The 14,855-nt window shown below is 54.0% G+C and overlaps 3 protein-coding genes across 10 annotated transcripts; 2 read left to right on the top strand and 1 right to left on the bottom strand.

The window, feature by feature from the left end:
* Nucleotides 1-54: 54 nt before the first annotated feature.
* Foxh1 (forkhead box H1) lies at nucleotides 55-3,616 on the top strand. 2 transcript variants are annotated; one of them, XM_029469647.1, is made up of 4 exons: nucleotides 55-372; nucleotides 1,705-1,835; nucleotides 2,107-2,211; nucleotides 2,300-3,616. In XM_029469647.1, the coding sequence occupies exons 2-4, from the start codon at nucleotides 1,782-1,784 to the stop codon at nucleotides 3,131-3,133; spliced, it is 993 nt and encodes a 330-aa protein (XP_029325507.1). In that variant the 5' UTR covers nucleotides 55-372; nucleotides 1,705-1,781; the 3' UTR covers nucleotides 3,134-3,616. The 2 variants fall into 2 exon arrangements, with proteins under 2 accessions (XP_029325507.1, XP_021039553.1); XM_021183894.2 differs by lacking the exon at nucleotides 55-372 and having other exon boundaries at nucleotides 1,448-1,835.
* Kifc2 (kinesin family member C2) lies at nucleotides 3,244-11,960 on the bottom strand. Of its 2 annotated transcripts, XM_029469646.1 has the most exons (19): nucleotides 11,916-11,960; nucleotides 11,530-11,587; nucleotides 11,209-11,290; nucleotides 10,912-11,060; nucleotides 10,677-10,815; nucleotides 10,423-10,568; nucleotides 10,284-10,349; nucleotides 10,066-10,194; nucleotides 9,604-9,681; nucleotides 9,380-9,494; nucleotides 9,194-9,303; nucleotides 7,958-8,066; nucleotides 7,691-7,854; nucleotides 5,302-5,406; nucleotides 5,084-5,205; nucleotides 4,865-4,988; nucleotides 4,643-4,772; nucleotides 4,310-4,566; nucleotides 3,244-4,238 (listed from the first exon to the last, which is right to left on the bottom strand). In XM_029469646.1, the coding sequence occupies exons 4-19, from the start codon at nucleotides 10,984-10,986 to the stop codon at nucleotides 3,984-3,986; spliced, it is 2,124 nt and encodes a 707-aa protein (XP_029325506.1). In that variant the 5' UTR covers nucleotides 10,987-11,060; nucleotides 11,209-11,290; nucleotides 11,530-11,587; nucleotides 11,916-11,960; the 3' UTR covers nucleotides 3,244-3,983. The 2 variants fall into 2 exon arrangements, with proteins under 2 accessions (XP_029325506.1, XP_021039554.1); XM_021183895.2 differs by lacking the exon at nucleotides 11,916-11,960 and having other exon boundaries at nucleotides 11,530-11,909.
* Tmem276 (transmembrane protein 276) lies at nucleotides 11,850-14,156 on the top strand. 6 transcript variants are annotated; one of them, XM_085831653.1, is made up of 4 exons: nucleotides 11,850-11,905; nucleotides 12,134-12,338; nucleotides 12,788-13,074; nucleotides 13,416-14,156. In XM_085831653.1, the coding sequence occupies exons 3-4, from the start codon at nucleotides 12,982-12,984 to the stop codon at nucleotides 13,899-13,901; spliced, it is 579 nt and encodes a 192-aa protein (XP_085687779.1). In that variant the 5' UTR covers nucleotides 11,850-11,905; nucleotides 12,134-12,338; nucleotides 12,788-12,981; the 3' UTR covers nucleotides 13,902-14,156. The 6 variants fall into 6 exon arrangements, with proteins under 6 accessions (XP_085687779.1, XP_029325508.1, XP_021039551.1 ...); XM_029469648.2 differs by lacking the exons at nucleotides 11,850-11,905; nucleotides 12,134-12,338 and adding an exon at nucleotides 12,465-12,486; XM_021183892.1 differs by lacking the exons at nucleotides 11,850-11,905; nucleotides 12,134-12,338 and adding an exon at nucleotides 12,541-12,583.
* Nucleotides 14,157-14,855: the final 699 nt, after the last annotated feature.

Consider the following 14,855-nt stretch of genomic DNA (forward strand, 5'->3'; position numbering starts at 1 on the left):
TTTTTTGATTCCCGTGCTCTATTCTGTGGCACGAACACCCTGTTGTCCCGAGTAGGGCGGGAAGGGCAAGTGTTCAGGTGTTCCCGGAAGGGTGATCTTTATTTATCCTATCCTTTGATTAAAGGGTAGGAGTCCATTGTTGGTCGAAAGAGGAAGAAGCAGCGAGTAACAGAGGATGGGCAGCAGTTTGGGTGATGGTTGGACCCTGGGACACTGTGATCAGGGAGAAGCAGCCCCGATGAGGACCCTTGAATGTCAGACCAAGGAGCCAGGCTTTAACCAAGAAAGGACCAGTGGAAAGAGAGACCTCAGACTTGCAGGAGAGAATGTCTTCTTTAGTGATTGGTCTGAGGCCATAGGGATATTTGCCAGGTGAGACACAGGAACTCTCAGCTAGAGCTCTAAGAACGAAAAGCAGAGGGGCAGGAGGTGATAGTATTGGGGGGGGGGGGGGAGAGACAGATGAGAGCTAACAGAAGAATGTGAGATAAGATCACAACCCAGCCTGGGGTAGAACTGTCAGAGGACGTGAAGTCCCACTGTGCTCATCGTCCTTGTGTGTCCCCATTCCCTCCTGCACTCATGACTGTACCTTCCTTGGCACCTGCAAGGGTCTCGGTCGGTTGATGGTACAATGGGGAGGGGCTTCACAGGAAAAGGTGAATTCTCAGAAGCTTTTAGTGCTCATGAAGGTCTTGGATTGTTGGCTCTGACACCAGCCTCTGCCATCAGCGCCCTAATCAGACCCTCAATACAAACCTGCCCATTGTAGTAGCCAGGAGAACTTAGAACATAGATGGTGACTGAGCCCAAGAATAGAGCCACCAATTAGATAGCCATGCCTATATGGGCACCTACAACATACTCATGGGAAGATCATTTAAGTATCTGTATCCTCCTCTTGTTCCTGGGGACAGACTCTATTCCCTTTTTGGTCCAGGTCTGTCAATCTGTATCCCCACCCCCATCAAGTCCTGAGCAGACTCCCCACCTAAGGCTTGACTTTTTTGTTTGTTTGTTTGTTGTTGTTGTTTTTGAGACAGGGTTTCTCTGTGTAGCCCTGGCTGTCCTGGAACTCACTTTGTAGACCAGGCTGGCCTCGAACTCAGAAATCCGCCTGCCTCTGCCTCCCAAGTGCTGGGATTAAAGGCGTGGGCCACCACTGCCTGGCAGGCTTAACTTCTTTTGACTGCTTTGTCTTGAACCCCTGGGAATTCCCCATCTCTCTCAAGGTAGTTTTGCTGGAGAAGTCACTTCCTGTCTGTTAAATGGGAGCTAGGGACCTAGCCCAGGCAGATAGGGTATCCTGGGGTAGACCTCTTTCAAGGGCTTTTCCTTCTAGGTTTTAGGGTATGCCCAGGCACCCAAAGGCAACCTGGGAGTGGAGATTGATTTCGGAGGCCACCAAAAGTCCCTACTGGAATCTTTTCTGCCCTTCCCTCCAAGATTAACTGAAACCTGCTAATTGTGGCTGCCCACACACGTTCCCCTCCCCCACAGCCTCTTTCTGTCACCCCTCCCCCTTTCATCAGAATGATAAAGAAAGGGCCTGGCCTGCCTGTCCCAGCATGGCCTCGGGCTGGGACCCGGCCTCAACTTACACTCCAACTGCCCCGAGCCCCCAGTTAGCCCTGGCTCCGGCCCAGGGCTACCTCCCTTGTATGGGGCCTCGCGACAACTCTCAGCTGAGGCCTCCATTGGCAGAGTCTCTTTCGAAGACCCCCAAGAGGAGGAAGAAGAGATACCTACGGCATGACAAGCCCCCCTACACCTACTTGGCCATGATCGCCTTGGTAATTCAGGCCGCACCCTTCCGCAGGCTGAAACTGGCTCAGGTGAGAGAGTCCCTCGTGCTTTGGGGCACAACTATCCCAGGCCTGATCCCCCACTTACTGTAGGCTCACGCTTGGCCTCTGCCTAGCCCACTTATCCTTGCCTGTGAGACCAGTCCTGAGACCCTTCTCCCACAACCCCCACCCACTCTGCCCTCAGGCACAAACCTCTGTCTCCCGGAGAAGGGATGGATGCCCCAGGGTCGGCTGTAAAAGAGGGAGAGGGTACTACTCCAATCCCCACCTCACGGCGCCAAATACTGCCTGATTTCAGATTATCCGTCAGGTCCAGGCAGTGTTCCCCTTCTTCAGGGACGACTATGAGGGCTGGAAGGACTCCATCCGCCACAACCTTTCCTCTAATCGGTGCTTCCGTAAGGTGGGATATCGAATCCCGGGGGCGGCGTGGGCTCGGAACCCCCGAATCTCTGGGTAGAACAGCCACAGCCAAGCCAACCACTCTCTAGGTGCCCAAGGACCCTGCAAAGCCCCAGGCCAAGGGCAACTTCTGGGCGGTGGATGTGAGCCTGATTCCTGCCGAGGCGCTGCGCCTTCAGAACACTGCCCTGTGCCGTCGATGGCAGAACCGGGGCACCCACAGAGCTTTCGCCAAGGACCTGAGCCCCTACGTGCTCCACGGCCAGCCTTATCAGCCACCCAGTCCCCCACCACCACCTAGGGAGGGTTTCAGCATCAAGTCCCTGCTAGGGGACCCTGGGAAAGAATCCACATGGCCCCAGCATCCTGGGCTAGCTGGACAGAGCACTGCAGCTCAGGCAGGCACCTTGTCAAAGGGGGAAGAAGGGGTGGGCACTGGACCCTCTAGCTCCTCTGAGAAGCCTCTGTGGCCCCTCTGCTCCCTTCCTGGGCCCACAATAATAGAGGGGGAGAGTTCCCAAGGGGAGGTCATCAGGCCTTCTCCCGTCTCCCCAGATCAAGGCTCCTGGCCCCTCCACTTACTTCAGGATTCCGCAGATTCCAGGGGAATGCCCGGGAGGGGGAGCAGAGCTTCCTTGTGGGGACAGCTACCCACTTCTTACTTGCCCATCTATACGCCCAATGTAGTAATGCCCTTGGCCACACTACCGACCACCTCTTGTCCCCAGTGTCCATCTTCTGCCAGCCCAGCTTACTGGAGTGTAGGCACTGAATCCCAAGGGTCCCAAGACCTGCTCTGTGATCTAGATTCCCTCTTCCAGGGAGTACCACCCAACAAGAGCATCTATGATGTGTGGGTCAGCCATCCTAGGGACCTGGCAGCTCCTGCCCCAGGCTGGCTCCTTTCCTGGTACAGCATGTAATATTCTAGGGCAGAAAGAGCTGCTTCTCTCTTCCACCCATGAATACCATTTTGATGAACCAGAGCTAGGAGCATGTCCGCAGCGACAGCTTTAAAACACCAGGCACAGCCTTGCTGAAAACCCACAGCTTTAATTAGGTTACTCCAGAAAGGGTTTTGTCTCTGCTAGATAGGGAGGTCTGGCCAATCTTGCAGGGAGCGGAGCTCAGCCTGGAGAGTGCCTCCTCTTGATCCTACCTTCTCAGGCCCTCAAGCCATCATCCATCTATCCATCCCTCTGTCACCATGCCTTCCTGGCTCCAGGCTGGGGGGAGGGAGAGCCAAAAGTGGGTCCGATCTGAAGTCTTGCCCCCTCTCAACTGCCTGGGTAGAAGGTAGCACCTTTCAGGGAAAGGGTTAAGAAATGAAAGACTGGAACGGACATGATTTTGGTGTAATGGAAGTAGGGGAGCGATTAACAGTAAAGGAATTTACAACATTTTAATTCCAAGTCTGGTATTGGGGGCAGGGTGGCGACTTGGGAAACCACTTGGTCTGGGGTCTGGTTCCTGCAGCTCTGGCCCCCTGCTGTGTGCTGTGATAAGGGCAAATGGTGATAAGGGGGGGGGGAACTAAGGGCCTGTGACTCAGCTGGGGGTGGAAGGGTGGAGGCGATCCTTTCTCAAAGCACAACATTCTCTGGCCAGATCTAGAAGAGGAAGGGGGACACTGTAGGGCTCTGTTGGGGGCAGTTAGGGCCCCAGAGTTTTTGTTTTTTAAAGGTTGACCTGGGAAGTGGGGTATAGGATTCACAGCTGCCTCTGCCAGCAGAGGTTGTTCTCAAGCCCAGTACCAGGGGCTTTGACCCAGATCTAGGGAGGCAGGTCCCCTGGAGGTTCAAGAGTCAAGCCAGAATAGCTGTTAGGGCTGGTACTGGGAGGGCTTCCGGGAGATGGTGTAGGGGTGCAGGAAGTTCCAGTGAGTGGGGTGTCAGTACTGAGAGAAGAAGGGGTTCCAGAGCGCGGGGCTCTACGGCGTCGGGCAGGCCCCAGTTCCACTTGACCCACTCGCTCGGCGAACTTGAGCGAGCAGATGGTCTCCCCGAGATCTTCCGCCCTTGTGGAGATCTACAAGAGAGGGGAACTCATACACTGTCCCGGTGGCAGCACCCCAGGCTTGCACTAGCCCAGGGACCCACCTGCAGCAGCAGAATTGCAGTGGTGCCTGCGCAGAGCGCCGGCTGTAACAGGCGCGTAAGCTGTGAGTCGCGGAAGGGCACATGAGGCCTCCGAGCTCGCAGAGCGGCCATCACTCCTCCTAGTGCCAGCAAGGAGCGGTTGATTGCCTGGGCCTCACGCAGACGCCGGGCGCCATTTGGGTCTCTCTGGACCGGGCTGGCTACCCCTGCTTTCCACACCCGTTCAGACCCTGCCAGATCCACCAGGTGCAGTGTGCCTGCAGGGCAAATGAACCGGATGTGGAGGAGACTTTCAGGGAGCTAGAAACTGCAGGACTTACAAACCGGTGTTACCTGTGATACCCTGGGCCCGAGGCGGAGACGCTGCACGTAAAGTCAGCGTAACTAGGGCGTGGGAGCGTGAGCTGTGCTGGTTCATGACAGTGGCTGCTGTAGCTCGGTTGTTTCTCCCCAGACTCAGCATCTGGAGAGTAGAGCATCAAGGCTAACCTGGTACATATATATAGCTCCTGCCCCTAGGTGGCAGTAGACAGGGGCCCTGGAAGGCAGCCTTACCTGGTGCAGGGTTTCCAGGTTAGGTACGTCCCAGTGTGTAAGGCCGGCCACCTGAATTCCCCCCTGCCCTGCAGGTCCCTGCCTTACTACCAGGCGCTCTGGAGGCCCTGTAGCTAGGAGGTCCCTGGTGAGAGAGGGTGGGTTTAGTTGTATGGGTTTTAAGGTGGCTGCAGAACCCTGGGCCAGGGGCAAGGAGAACGCCGCCCACGCATCCCTGACCTGACTGCCTCGTTGTAGATCTCCACCATACTGAGGGTCACTTGGTGGTGCCCTCCAGTCCCCATCTCCCGGAACAGCAACTGCAGTGCCCTAGGAGCTATGCCAGGGTCCTCAGGTGGGCCCTGAGGACAGTGTGCAGTGCCACATTGGACTCTCATTCAAAGCCGTCTGAGTTTCCCCTCCTCCCGCCCCACCCCCAAGTGCGAGCTCCAACCTACCTCCATGCTGTAGGTTTTCCCTGTCCCAGTCTGACCATAAGTGAAGATGCAGACACTGTACCCCTGGAGGCAGGACAACACAGCTGGCTCCAGCTGCCTGAAGACCTGGGGATGAAAAACAAGTGGGAGAAGTGTTCTAAATCCTTCTCTATCTCCCCGTTCAAGACCGGGAAGGGTAGTAAGCGCAGTCAGCAAAATGAGAGCAAAGTGTAACTGCCCTAGTCCCTTTCTTCATACAGCAGCTGCCTTAAGAATCGGTGGGGCGAAGACGGGCGGTGGTGGCGCATGCCTTTAATCCCAGCACTCGGGAGGCAGAGTCAGGCGGATTTCTGAGTTCGAGGCCAGCCTGGTCTACAGAGTGAGTTCCAGGACAGCCAGGGCTATAAAGAGAAACCCCCCCCCCCCCCCGTCTCAAAAAAACAAGGGGGAAAAAAAAAAAAAGAATCGGTGGGGCGGAGGCATAACGAAAAACATCAGCCTGGCTGACAATGTGGAGTCCTAGCGACCAGTTAGGAAGTCCGGGGTGAGGTGGTATGGGGGAGGTGGCAGGGGACGGGGGGGGGGGGAGGGGGGCAGTGGGCAAGAGCTTAGATGCCAGGGCTGGACTTCAGGTTAAAACCTGGGGTGGCTAAAGTACTACTCATCCTTCCTATGCTTTTCTGGGTCACTCCTCTCTATGGCAGCTAACAGAATTGCATGCTGGGGAACCCATGCAGTACAAGACGAGAGAATAATAAACCTAAATAGGGAGGAGTGGTGATGCCTTCAATTCCAGTCCTCGAGAAACAGGGCCAGGCAGATCTCTGAGCTTGAGGACAGGCTGTCTACATAACTAGCTCCAGGCCAGCCAGAGATATACAGTGAAACCCTATCTTAAAAACAGACTAATAAACAAACAAAAAGGACCTCTGTGGATATAGGAGATAATGACCAGGAAGGACTATACAAATCAGGCTCAGAAAAGAAGCTGACGTGGGGCTGAAATGTTCAACCTCTTGGGCAGAACCATTGTAGAGACAATAATTGCCTTTTTGAGTAATTACACGGCCAACTTTCCTATGAGAAGGTCTTTAGAGGTTGACTGGCTGTCACTTCTGATTGATGATCATATAAAAAAATGTCTAGAGTTAGCAGATAAAAAGTTCAGGGCTAGCCAGGCGGTGGTGGCGCACACCTTTGATCCCAGCACTCGGGAGGCAGAGGCAGGCGGATTTCTGAGTTCGAGGCCAGCCTGGTCTACAGAGTGAGTTCCAGGACAGCCAAAGCTACACAGAGAAACCCTGCCTCGAAAAACAAAAAAAACCAAAAAACAAAAAAACCAGGGGAAGAAAAAAAAAAAAAGGTTCAGGGCTGGGCTGGAGAGATGGCTCAGTGGTTAAGACCACTGACTGCTCTTCCAGAGGTCCTGAGTTCAATTCCCAGCAACCACATGGTGGCTCACAACCATTTGTAATGGGAACTGTTGCCCTCTTCTGGTGTGTCCAAAGACAGTGACAGTGTACTCACATACATAAAATAAATAAATATATGTTTAAAAAAAGTTCAAGGCTAGGTATTGTGAAAATGGGAACCACAGATGAGAAACTTCACAAGAGATACACTTGGTCTGGTTTGTTAAATCAATCACCCAGTGCAGGCTGCCCAAAGCACAGGAAAAAAGTCTAGGGAGATGTACATGGCTACAGTTTGGGGTGGGAGGTGATGCCAGGGGCGAGTATAAGACAGACAGGAGCAGGTAAGACATCAGTCAGCAGTGAGTCTGTCCCTGCTAGACACTACATTATACCATCTCTGTGAGAACAGCAGATAGCCTGGGTCTTCTCTGCCAGCTCTGTCCCTTACCCAATTCCTTATCAGCTCTGAGCCCCCATCTTAGTCCCAGAAGCTCCAGCAACACAGTTTATGTGCACATGGAGACCATGTGTGAGACAAGCTAGAGCAGACTGCTTTTCCATTGGGGTCTGGCCAGAAAAAAGAGAAGAGTAGGATCGGAGTAGGGCAGTGGGGGAGCACCAGGCCTCCCACATAACCTGTCTGAGGGTCACAAGGCAAGAAGAGGCTCTGCCTATGGACAGAAGCCTGGGCAAAAGAAGCTCCAAGCTATCATCACCCACAGGTCACAGCCCTGTCTTCACCGCTGGGAAAGCACCAGTGCTCTGCAGCCAGTTCTACAGGAACAGTAACTCACCTTGGACAGGCATTTTCCTTAGCACTCAGCTGGGCAGCCAATTCTGCCTTCAAGGCCTTTCAGTGGCTCCCTTCCCTGATAGAGCCTAGCCTCCCACCATCTAAGTATCCAGATGGGCATGGAAGAGGAAATGGGCCTCTTCTGGACCCAGAGGACTCTGAGGAAGGGTCAGGACAGATGCAATGGGTAGCTAGCTGTCACCTCCTCCTGGCTGGCATCTTGAGGAAAGACCCAGTCCAGGCGAAAGCGATGCTGGCGTCCTCGGTAACGTGTGGTGATGGTTCCCCCTTGTCCGGGCTCCACGCTCACCAGGCTGGAAGGCTGCCCTTCAGCTGGTCTCAGCCGACACAGGACGCGAATATTCCCTGCATTGGGGACCACATCTGCATATTGCCTCCATAGCCCTAAAACATAGAGAACTCTTCTATCCTGTAGTCACTGGGGCTCCACTCCTAAAGCCAATCTCACCCTTGAGTTCCAAAAGCCGCCCTGAGCATCCAGTTGCAGGTGCTTGGTGCTCTTCTGGAAGTTGAGTCTTAGCCTTTCCAGCTGACAGAGCTCCAAGGGCCCAGGAAACCTGAGAGGAAAACAAAGAAAGGTGTCCAGGTGTCCTAGTGAAGCTGGGTGTTGAAAGCAAAACGGCCATTTGTCGTGGCATACAATTTTCAGTGGGTATGGACCCGAGGCCATCATTCGGGGTGGGGGGGTCTGAAACACAATCTAGGAAAATCATACACAGGAATATTCAGTCTATTATCTGTCCTTCTGGGCCTCCCAGCTATTGCCAATTTTCACAGTACAGAAATGAGGACATAGCCAGGTGGTGGCAGCACGTAGTTTTTTGTTTTTTTTTAAATTTATCTATTTATTATATGTAAGTACACTATAGTTGTCTTCTGACACTCCAGAAGAGGGAGTCAGATCTCATTACAGATTGTTGTGAGCCACCATGTGGTTCCTGGGAATCGAACTCGGGACCTTCAGAAGAGCAGTCAGTGCTCTTAACCGCTGAGCCATCTCTTCAACCCCAGCAGCAAGTACTTTAATCCCAGCACTTGGGAGGCAGAGGCAAGTGGATCTCTGAGTTTGAGACCAGCTTGGTCTACAGAGTGAGTTCCAGGATAGCCAGGGCTACACAGAAACCCTGTCTCAATTCCCCTACCACCAAAAAAGAAGAAGGAGAAGGAGAAGGAGAAGGAGAAGGAGAAGGAGAAGGAGAAGGAGAAGGAGAAGGAGAAGGAGAAGAAGAAGAAGAAGAAGAAGAAGAAGAAGAAGAAGAGGAGGAGAAGGAAAGAAAGAAAGAGTTGGGCAGTGGTGGTGGTGCACACCTTTAATCCCAGCACTTGGGAGGCAGAGACAGGTAGATTTTGGAGTTCGAGGCCACCCTGGTCTACAAAGTGAGTTCCAGGACAGCCAGGGCTATACAGAGAAACCCTGTCTCAAAAAAGAAAGAAAGAAAGAAAGAAAGAAAGAAAGAAAGAAAGAAAGAAAGAAAGGAAGGAAGAAAGAGAGAAAGAAAGAGAGAAAGACAGACAGACACTTTGGGTTACTCAGAAATTACTCTGATCCAAGTGTCAACAACTGGCCCACTGGTCCAGGCAGCTCCTGAAGGATGGGAAGGGAAAACAATAACAAAGACTCCCCTGGGACAGACAGTGGACAGACTGCTCATAGAAAAGGTACTAGGAGGGGAGCAGTCCTAACCTGGCCCTGAGCCTCACTCAGCGAGCCCTGGCAACTCTGGGTAAAGGTGCTGACCAGTCCTCGGAGGTCCCCACAGCCCTGACGAAGGCTGGCCATCCGTGCCCGAAGTCCTAGAGGAGGAAGGCCATTGAGAGGGAGAAAAAGCAGATTGCAGAGCTTGGCCCAAACCATCTTCTCATCCCTTACCTGCCAGCTGTCCGTGAACTTGCTGCAGCTCCTGTCTGCAGTTCTGCTCTGTCTCCTGCTGGAGCTGCCGGAGGGCCCCTCGAAGGCCCTGCAGCTGCAGCTCCTGGGCCCCCAGCTGTCCCTCCCAAGCCCACTTCTGTCACTGAGGAAACAGGCACCAGGCCCTGCCCCAGACTTCACCCCCAGCTGCCCATCCCGCCTTATCCCTAGGTCCCCTAGGCCACCTGGACTCGGAGAGCTTCTGTGGTGTCCTGGGCCTCTTGAAGCTGGCCCTGCAGCTCCAGCAGTGCCCCTGCCTCCTCCTATAAAGAGTGGGAACCAGATGGGGCCACAGAGCCAAACTCAGGAAAGCCAATGCAAACTCAGGAAAGAGTATCCTATAGTTCCATTTCACAGACTCAGGCCAAAACAAGAATGGCTAAATCCATGGTACCCAACTTCATGCAAGTCTCCCTGACCTAGGCTCTTTGCTCTTTGTTTTCCTGAGGTTTCAGAGAGAGACCAAGAATGGGGGTGGGGGTGGGGTGATTTCTACAACAGTCAACCTCACTGACTTTGTTCATAGTTAGAGATGGCCCCCACTAAAGCAAACACAAAAGTCCTGAGGAGGTTCAGGTACTGTTGCTGGATACCAGGTGTACAGGAACCTGGGCTGCAGATACCATAATGGCCAAATGGCAGAGTACCTGGGAAAGTCTGGGGAGTGGTCCAGGCCCCCAGTGTAGCAGGAGGTCCCGAGTAAGGCTCAAGCTCTGTTTCAAGGCTTCGTTCTCCAATGTGAGGTGCTGGACTCTCTTCTCTGAATCTGTCACCCCCTGAGAGAGAGGGATATCATCAGGACCCACCTGAAATTCCCCTGACTTTTCAGCCTGTTTGTTCCCTATACCCACCCCGAAAGCCTCACCACTCCCAGACGAAGTCTACTCAGCTCTTCTTCCTGTTGCTCCAGCTGTTGTCTCAGCTCTTCCAGCTGTGGAGGAGTCAGAGACAGGACAGAATCCCTTTTTAGGTCTCACACCCACCCAGTCCCTGACAGTCCTTACCTGTCCAACAATGAGCTGTTCCAACCGCTGCCAAACTCTCTGTTCTTCCTCCACCTGGAGAGGCTGATGTTCCTGGGTCTCATCACTTGGTACCTCATCCAGGATGGGAGTGGGCTGAGAGGAACTTTCTTCTTGTGATAGAGACCCTGGAGAGGGATGAGGCCAGGTACAAGTGAGGAGATGTCTGGCATAGTGTGCAGAGCTAGTTCTGATAGATCCTGCTCCTTCCACTAATGGTGATACTCTTTACAGACCATCTAGAGTGGAGGGCTGCATGGGGCAGGTTGGCTGAGTCCCCTGGAGCAGGGCCTGCCTTCCCCGGGGGCTCCGTGTCCATGCCAGTAGGGCCAAGAGCTGACTTGTTACTGTCAACAGTGGGGGGACTTCACCAGGCTGTGAAGGAAGTAAGAACCAAAGCAGAAGTGTTGCGAGTGAGAGGACCACAGAGGCTAGGGAACGGGAATAATTGCTGGCGACGGTATCGCTCACCTTGCCCAGGTCAGGAGTCGTCCCGCAGCTCTCTTCTGCCCCCAACTGGACGGAGAGGAACTCAGCAAGACGCATGAGTGCCTCTTCCAGGGACACCTCAGCTGCTCCACCCTCCGCTCCTTTCTGGCCATCCTCAGATTCTGAGCAGCCTTCGAGGAGGCCAAGTGAGAAAGGAAAAAGCATTCTGCATCACTAGATGGAGGCGAGGCCTTTCTCCCTCCCGGTGAGGTTACAGTACACCAACTGCAGGTATCCCCCAGACCTTTCCTTCCCCAGCAGCTCCTAGTATGCACCTACCAGCCAGGCTGTTCAGCTCGGACCACAGTTCTGATGTGAATTGATCCGGACGGCGACGACCCCTAGGCTGGCCGCCGCTTTTCTGGGAAGAGAGCATGAGGTGCAAGTGAGGGTGCTGGCGGCATGTGCGACTCTTTCGCTTCTGAAATGGGCAAGGGGTTGGGGCTGAGATCTTTGACCCCACAACAGAGACCATACTGGTCTCTGAACAGCCCTATTTCCCAGAGCAGGTGCCTAAGGATTTGAACTGCACAGGTCAGCCACGACCAAATCTCAGAATGATGGTGGTAACCAACCGTGATGCAGGCCCACTCCGTTCACCTGGGTGGGATCCCCGGGGTCCGAGACCGCCGCAGCCCCGCCATCCCTGCGGAAAAGACTGTAGAAGATGTAGATGAGCAGAGAGTAAAAGGCGTACATGGGGGCGCGGGGCGGCAGAGAGCACCTCTTCGCGCCGCCCCGCGTCCCCGCACCAGATCTCCGCACTCGCCCGCCGCAGTGCCCATGCGCATGCTCGCGGCGGTCGCCCCCACGGACGATCTTCCACTGGCGGAGGGCCCTCACTAAGGGGCGACTGCGAAGAGCTGCAAAACTTGTAATTAAGGCCCTATCAAGCGGTTTTTAGACCCTCTTTCGCAAAGACCTCTAGCCGCTGTCTAGCCTTTTTTGGGAATCCCGCACCAACACCCCCACCAAGGTACGCTCACGGAACGGAGCCTTCAGCTCTCAGGTGTACAACGTCTCCTCCCCCGATAGCCCCGCCCAGACTCCACCCCTCCCCCGGAGCCGGACCCAGCCCCGCCCAGACCTCCCCTTCGGTCATAACCTCGCCCCTCCCATAACTAAGCAATACCCCTTGGAAGCCCCACCCTGGCCCTTCTCACAGCTCCGCCTAGACCCCTCGAAGTGCCGCCTCTTTTTTCAGTCCACGCCTGCTGCTCCGAAGCCCCGCCTCTCTCTCCCGCTCAGACCCCGGACGCTTCGCAAAGCCAGTGCTCCAGCAAACCCGTGCTGAAGACCATGGGTTGTGACTCATGCCTTTAATCCCAACGCTCAGAAGGCAGAGGCAGGCAAATCTCAGTGAGTCTGAGGCCAGCCTGGTCTATACAGGAAGTTCCAGGACAGCCAGGGTAATGTAAAGAGACTATCTAAACCACAAACTAGTACTGAACCTCTGGTCGCCACCTCCGCGCTCCCAGCCCCACCCCTCTAGAGCCTCCGCGACCCTCCACAGGCCCCGCCCCGCCGCTCTAGCCGGAGCTCCTCTCGTTGGTGGATGTAAGCCGGCTGCTCCAATCCGAGCCTCGGGAGGGCGGGTCAGGAGGCGGGGCCGACTGTTGTGGGCGGGTTCGGGCCTTCAGCTCCGCGTCTCCAGGTGCTGTGCGCTGCCTGTGATCCGCTGCTGCTTCTTCCCTTCTATCATTCTCAGGCACGGAAGGCCATATCTAGGACCGTGCCCAAGCCACAGCAAGAGACAGCTCCTCTTGCCGTTTTGAGTCCCTGGCCTGATACCACGCTTGGGCGCCAAGATTCCAATCCCATTCCTCTTCCCCAGTAAATTAGTCCTTCTTCCTTGCAGGTGAGTCCAGTGACCTCAGGGCTCCAAAAAGTTTGGGACTGCATCTCTTCTAATGTCTACTCAAAGGTCTCTGGAGCTCGAGGTTCCTGAAGAGCTGCACTAAGGACTCCAGATCGCCAGCCTCTGTACGTACTTCTCTCCAAATTTGAAGATTGATTTCCTATCTCCTCAAACTCACTACTATTCAACGTGTCATGGTTTCCAAACCCAGGACTGAATGGAGCACTGTCCTGTCCCACCTGGTGTTGGCAGGGGTGTCCCTGCATGCAGCGGTGAGCTCTGTACAGGTGAATATTCTTTTTTTTTGGTTTTTCCGAGACAGGGTTTCTCTGTGTAGCCCTGGCTGTCCTGGAACTCACTCTGTAGACCAGGCTGGCCTCGAACTCAGAAATCCGCCTGCCTCTGCCTCCCGAGTGCTGGGACTAAAGGCGTGCGCCACCATGCCCAGCTACAGGTGAATATTCTTACTTTCACAAACTATGTAGATCCCTGCACTAGAAAGAGGATGATGCTCCTCCCATGGGAAGCTGGGACTCCTTGACAGTCCCAAACTCTTTCCTACTTAAAAGTGGCTGCTTTTAAATGGCTTCTTTTCCCTTAACGTGTCTCTCTTTCCCGGTGTCAACAGTCCAGTCGAGGAGCAGCTGCTGGCTTCCTGCTCCAGACCTTTGCTGCCATCATTATGTTGGCCCCAGGGCCGAGCACGCCTGAAGACTGTCTCGCTGGAGCTTGGGTTGCCACAGTCATCGGTCTGCCTCTTCTGGCCTTCGATTTTCACTGGGTGAATGGGGACCGCTCTTCTGCCAACCTGCTTCTGGGAGGAGGCATGGTGCTGGCAGTGGCTGGTGATCACCTGGGCCCCGAAGGGTGCTCTGTCGCTGGGCAGGCAGTACTGCTAGTGGTTGCAGTGACTATCCTTATCGTGGCTGTTTTCACAGCTAACACTTACGGCATGTGGGGGGGTACCTTGCTGGGTGTGGCGGGCCTCTTGAGCCGGCTGGAAGAGGACAGGCTGCTACTGCTGCCAAAGGAGGATGTCTGTCGTTGGGCCCTGGCTGCAGGTAGTTGGGCCTATTGCCGGGCCCTGCACACACAGCGCCTGCAGTGGGAGTGATTGTAGCACTGACAGCAACTCGGGGCTTCTGTGCCAGGTACTACTATGCCTCCTACTGGCCCACGTGTAGAGCCTGTTATAGTTTTACTAATGGGGCAGAGCTTGGGTGCTATCCCTTCTCTAGTCATGCATGCGTGGAAGTTTACCTAAACCAGAATGCTAACAACAGATCTTCAGGACAGTTGGGGCCTGGGAGGAACATGGTTGTGAGTCAGAGGCCTGATTTCCAATAAACGTTAGGAATATGCAGGAGTATGGAATTTGCTTATTCTTGAGCTAGTTTCCTAAGGCCTGTAAGGTGATTTCCCTGAGTAAAGGAGTGGGGTGATGGGCTGTAAGTAGCAGAAGGTATTATTCACTTTGGCATCCTGGTAGACTTGTCAAGAGAACCCCCAGAGTGCCAGGCATGGTGGTGCAGGTCTTTAATTCTAGTTGGAGGACAGAGACAATCTCTGTGAGTTGTGGGTGGCCAGGCTGGCCTACATAGTGAGTTCCAGAATGGCCAGTGCAACATATAGTGAGACCCTGTATCAAAAAAAGAAAGAAAGAAAGAAAAGAAAAAGAAGAAAGAAAGAATTTTTTTAAAAGAGAAGAGGAAAAAAAAAAAAACAACCTCCTGTGAGAAGAGAGTTTTGGGCCTTGGTTTCCTGGGACACAGTAAATTTGCATATATCCTTGGTGGACCTGGCAGGTGGCCCTCTGGGGCAATGACCTTCACAAACTGATGGCTGGATTCATAAAGGGCAGAAGAGGGCTATACCCTCAGCGATTCCCAGAAATTGCACATCTCTCTGGACTGACTTGATTACTACCTGTTTGACAACCTCTTGTCTGTGCAAGACATACCTTATAACTTAAAACCCCCTCTTTCTTCTACCCCAACTCTTTCTTTCTCAACTCTGAGGTTGGGATGAAAGAGGTGGGTTAGGGAGTGAACCCAATAATTCTTCGCTG

The sequence above is a fragment of the Mus caroli genome, unplaced genomic scaffold (assembly GCF_978045245.1).
Source record: "Mus caroli unplaced genomic scaffold, Mus_caroli_1 scaffold_16, whole genome shotgun sequence".
Lineage (NCBI taxonomy): Eukaryota > Metazoa > Chordata > Mammalia > Rodentia > Muridae > Mus > Mus caroli.